The 5247-nt window shown below is 62.3% G+C and overlaps 1 protein-coding gene across 1 annotated transcript; it reads right to left on the bottom strand.

Moving 5' to 3' along the window:
- Positions 1 to 27: 27 nt before the first annotated feature.
- LOC132915290 (filaggrin-like) lies at positions 28 to 849 on the bottom strand (the record flags this gene model as incomplete). Its single annotated transcript, XM_060975097.1, has 1 exon — positions 28 to 849. A coding segment is annotated over exon 1 (822 nt), but the record flags the coding sequence as incomplete, so codon positions are not given.
- Between the last annotated feature and the right edge of the window lie 4398 nt (positions 850 to 5247).

Consider the following 5247-nt stretch of genomic DNA (forward strand, 5'->3'; position numbering starts at 1 on the left):
CTCTCCTCTCCCTCCGTGGATCTGTACGTTATCCACCTCTCCCGGAGGTATGCCCCGATTATCCTCCGGAGGTACCCCGGAACCTCGAAGAATCGCAGGGCCTCTCTGATCTTGCTCCACGGGATCGAGTTGAAGGCGTTGGTGATGTCCAGGGAGACCGCTATCGCGATCCCTTCTCGAGCCACCACTCTCTCCACCCCCTCTCTCAATCTGCGGATCGCGTCGATGGTGGACCTCCCGCGACGGAACCCGAACTGGTTGTCGTGCCAGCCTGGTACCCTGGACTCCATGTGCGCCCCCAGACGGGAGGCGATTACTCTCTCGAAGAGCTTGCCCACCTCGTCCAGGAGGCATATCGGCCTGTACGCCGATGGGGACTCCGGCGGTCGACCCTCCTTCCTCAGCAGCACCAGACTCGCCACCTTCCACGCCCGGGGGTATGCGCCTTCCCTCAGGCACCTGTTGTACAGATGCAGCAGGCGGGGGGCCATGATGTCCATGGTCTCCGCCCACACCCGCCCGGGGATTCCGTCCGGCCCCGGCGCCACGTCCTTGGCAGCCATCTTCTTGGTGGCTGCTTCCAGTTCCTCCCTCGTTATGTGCGCTCCGGGTTGATCCATCGCCGGTCCGCCGCCGCCGCTCCGAGTGCATCCCCTCTCCTCTGGAGGGGCCTGTTCCGTATCCTCGTGGCGCCTCGGGGAGTCTTCCTCCTCTTCGCCTCCCTCTTCTTCCGGTCGTGGGAACAGCGTGTCGATCACCCGTGCTAGTAGTTCCCGATCCATGTTCTCGGTTATCGGGGGAGCCGCCGGCCTGAGTTTCCTCAGCACCGTCTTGTACGGTCTTCCCCATGGATCGGATTCCACGGATTCCAACAGCCGTTTCCACGACGCCTCTTTCGCTTCCTTTATGGCCCTTTGCAGGGCCATTCTGGCTTCTCTGTGGGCCCTGTACCTCTCGAGGATCTCCTCTTCGTTGCGGTTCCGCCCTCTTCTTCTCGCCCTAGCGAGAAGCCTGCGGGCTCTGTGGCAGTCGTCTCGCAGGTCCGCGATCTCCCGCGACCACCAGTAGACGCTGCTGTTGTCGCGCCTAGACCCGGCGCTGGTTCGCGGCATGGAGGCGTCGCAGGCTCTCCTCATCCATTCTCCCAATTCCTGCGCCTCCCCGTCCACGTTGCCTCGGTTCTTGTTCCTCTTCGCGTCCCAGCACCAAGCCGCTACGGTGGCCGTTGCCCGAAGCATGTCCCCGTCCCTCTCCTTCAGTTTCCATCGGCGAGGAGGGGGCAGCCCCGGGCGGCTCGATGTCCTTCCCTCGACGTTGTTGTTGTTGTCGCCGCTCGTGCTTCTCTTGGCGGGTTCGATGTCCATTAGCACGTAGAGGTGGTCCGCTAGCGTTTCCATCTCTACGGCCACCCGCCAGTTCCTTATTCTGGGGTGGAGCCTCTGCGTCGCCCACGTCAGATCTATGACCGACGCTCCTCTCCGCCCCACGTATGTGGACTCCGAGCCTCTGTTGACCAGCACGAGACCGAGACCCGCGGCCCAGTCCGCCAGTTCTCTGCCTCTCGTGGTGGTTCTGTCGTTGCCCCACGTCGTGGAGTGGGCGTTGAAGTCCCCCAGTACGAGCACCTGTCGGGGGAGAAGCCTCCTTACGCACTCTCCCATCTCGTCCAGTAGGTCCTCGAACGCCCGGATGTCGCAGTTGGGAGAGATGTATACCCCCACCACCACGAGGTCCGCCCATTCGACCGCCACGAACCCGTTGCCTCTTTCCGCGATTCGCCCGGAGACTCCCGAGGTACACGGCCAAGTGATGGCCACCCATCCGCTTAGATCTCCCGCCCATTGGGGGGATGCGGGGATGTTGTACGGCTCCGCCACCACCGCCACGTCGGTCCTGCTCTCCCGGATGGACTGGTAGAGCAGGTCCTGGGCCCTTCCGGCTCTGCCCAAGTTACACTGGAGGACCCGGAATTTACTCGGTCACCTCCATGGCCTCCCCCGGGCCACTCACTCCGATGGTGCTATCCTTCCCTCCGACTGGTGGGTTGCCCGACAGGCTGGCCTGCTCCGCGGCTCCGGTGACGCCCTTGCTCGTGGTTGTCGCCGTGGCCTCTGCTGCCTTGGCCATCGCCGTTCTCCGCGCCCTTCTCCTTCCGGATGGTCCTACCTCCGGTGGTTTGCACGCCGCGCTTCCCATCCTGTGTTTTGACGGGGCTCCTTTTGCCTCGCAGATGGGGCACCTCGGCGATGCGGCCGTGCAGTTCCTCGCCCTGTGCCCCTCTTCTCCGCACCGGAAACACAGGTGGGTTCTTCTCACCGGGGAGACGCACATCGCCGCCATGTGGCCCACCTCCAGGCATCGGAAACACTGGAGCGGTCTCCTGGGGAGTGCGATCACCTTTGCCCTGGTCCACCCCAGTGTGACCCTCCCCGCTTGAGCCAGTTTACGGGCTCCGGCCACGGGGCACTTGGCGTAGAATATCCCCATGCCGCTTCTAGATGTTCCCGCGCTCCATGCTCTGACGTCGCGGGGCTGGCAGTCCGCCGCCCTGGACAGCTCCTCCAGCAGTTCCTCCTCGTTCAGGGATATATCGACCCCCACCAATTTGATCTCGGCCGTCGGTACCGGGACTGATACTCTGACGGTGGAGGGGTCCAATACCCCGGCTAATCGCGACGCCAACTGCGTGGCCTTGCTCATGCCGGCGTCGTCCGGGATATTGATCACCATGGCCCCGGTCGCCGCCTTTCTCGTTCGGACGTACTCCAGTCCGCATTTCTGGAGGGTCTTGTCCCGTCTCGCCTCCGCCAGGATCTCCTCGTACGTCTTCGGAGCCCCGTCCCTCAGCGTGAGCGTTACCGCCGATGACGTTGGGGGGGGTCGGAGTGCTGGCCGCACGACCGCCGATCCCGCCCTGCCCGCCACCGTCGCGTACGTCCGTTTCGCCGGTTGGGCTCCTGTCTTCTTCTCTCCGTTTCTTTCTCTCCTCCTTTCCCCTCCACCTAATGCGGCGGGGGTCGTCCTTGGCGGTTGCCCGGCTGGTCCCACCGCCGATCTCGCCCTGCTCGTTTGTGGCGCGATGGGGAGGGGGGCGCCGTGGCCCGCTTCTTTCCTCCTCTGTTCCCTGGCCTTCCGTCTCGCCTTCCGCGAGACCATGGTCCTCCATTCCCCGTCCGTCTCCTGTCCCTGTCCCTCTTGCTGTTGAGAGGGTTGGGAGGATTGCGGGGGTTGTTGGGGAGGCTTCGGGCCCGCCGTCCGCGGCATCGTCGTCCGCTCTTTGTCGCCGCTGTTGTTCCCTCCTGTCGCTTGTCTCAGCAGGCCCGTTCCCCTGAGGGCTTCCCTGAGCTCTTCCCTCAGGGTCCCCAACAGGGATGGGCCGAGGCTGCTTATCGACTTCTTTAGCATCTCTATTTCTGCTCCGATGTCGTCCTTGGCCCTCCCGCTGCTCCGGGGAGCCTGCGCCTCCGTCGGGGACGGCGCCGCTGTCTCGGCCGTGCCTTTCAGGAACCTGTCTATCCTTTGTTCCAACTCCTCGTTCCTCCTCTTCAGGCATTCCACCTCTCTTTCCAGCGCCTCCCTCTTCTTCCTTTCTTCCAGGAAGTCTGGCACCCGGGAGGTGGTTGTTTGGTGGGACCATGCCGCGACGGTGTACTCGACCGCGTCCTTGAGGGTTTTGACGTACGTCCCCTTGAGGTTGGAGGACGTCGCCGCCACCTTCAGGACCTCGGCCTGATGTCGCCGTACTTCGGCGTCCACGTCTCTCGGTGAGGACCCTTGGATAACGTTCCTCATTCGGTCCGACACCTCTGGAGTCACTTTCGTTATTTTTCTCTTCTTGCCCCTCCAGGTGACCGAGGCCATTGACTCCTCGTCCTCCGATCTGCCTTCCGAGGTCGACTCCTTTCTCATCTGAGACGACTCTATCGAGCCGTCTATGGACCTGTGCCCATCTTGCGCTTTCACTTTGTCCCTGACGTTCTTGGGGATTTTGAACGTCTGGAACATGTTGCCGCTGTGCTCCGCTGCGGTTGGAAGCGGGGTTGACGGGACCGCGAGCGGGGCGTGCGACGGCGTCGGTGTCGGTTTCCCTCCCCGGCTGTTGCTTCTTCTCCTGTCCTCGGGTCCCGCCCTCTCCGCTTTTCTCTCCCCGCTTCTTCCGCGGTTCTTTGCCGCTTCGATGTTGTTCGCTTTTGTCCTTGCGGGAGGCCCACCCTCGCGGGTCTCCTCCATCGCGACGTCTTCCATTTCTTCACCGGACGCGTTTACGCGTATGGGGGCCCGGTGGCCCACCCCCACACGGCCACGGTCGCTAGCTAACGACGCAGTGGGGCCCGCTTGACCACCCACTCCTGCGCCGGTACTGGGGTATCCCTCCCCTGCACCGTAAACGTCGATTTCTTGGTTATCCTTCATATCCATATTTTTTCTTTCTTCTTCTTCCTCCTTCCTCCTTCCTTCTTCATCAGGTGCATGGTTGACGAGCCATGCCCTCGTTTGCTTTGCCACTCACTCTTTCGCACCCTACCCCGGTCGGGACCGATGCAGGATGACGGGGAGCCCCACGTGAAGGTGAGGTGAGTGGTCTTGACAGATATGGGCCCACCAACTTCTCCGAAGTTCTCCGCACCGGATCAGCGATCTGACGGGCGCCACAGCGCCGACCAGCCGCCACCCGACTATAGGTGAACATCAGATACATCGGGGTTTCTCAGGGCATGATGCTACGCACTGAGAACCCATACCCGCCTCGTGCTCCCCAACCTAACCCCAACCTAACCCCAACCTAACCCCAACCTAACCCCAACCTAACCCCAACCTTTTTTTTTTTTTTTTTTTTTTTTTTTTTTCGTGGGGAAATCCTCATGGACACCCTTCCCCCGATGGGAGTCGGGTAGTGTCGGACTCTTACCGACTAAAACCACCACGTGGCTGCTCGTACGCACAGGGAAGAAGAGGACCCAGGGGTATCACGGTTGAAAATCTCCTGTAAGCCCTCCTCTCATCGTCTTCCCTCCTAGTGCGGAGGGGATGCTTCGCTGTGACCCCCGGGGCAGCCAACCCCGAGGTCATATTCCTCTTCTTGTTTCCTGATCCGTTGGGGGAGATGGCGGTCTCCCCCCGTTGCGCCCACTTCTCTCGCGTCGTATCCTTGCCGGGTGCTCGGCTCGGACCCTGAGCCGCTCCGCCCGCTCCTTCGCGAGCATGATTTGCTCGCAAAAGTCCCTCACTGCCTCGTAGTCCGACCGG

Source organism: Bombus pascuorum, chromosome 16 (genome assembly GCF_905332965.1).
Source record: "Bombus pascuorum chromosome 16, iyBomPasc1.1, whole genome shotgun sequence".
NCBI classification, from domain to species: domain Eukaryota; kingdom Metazoa; phylum Arthropoda; class Insecta; order Hymenoptera; family Apidae; genus Bombus; species Bombus pascuorum.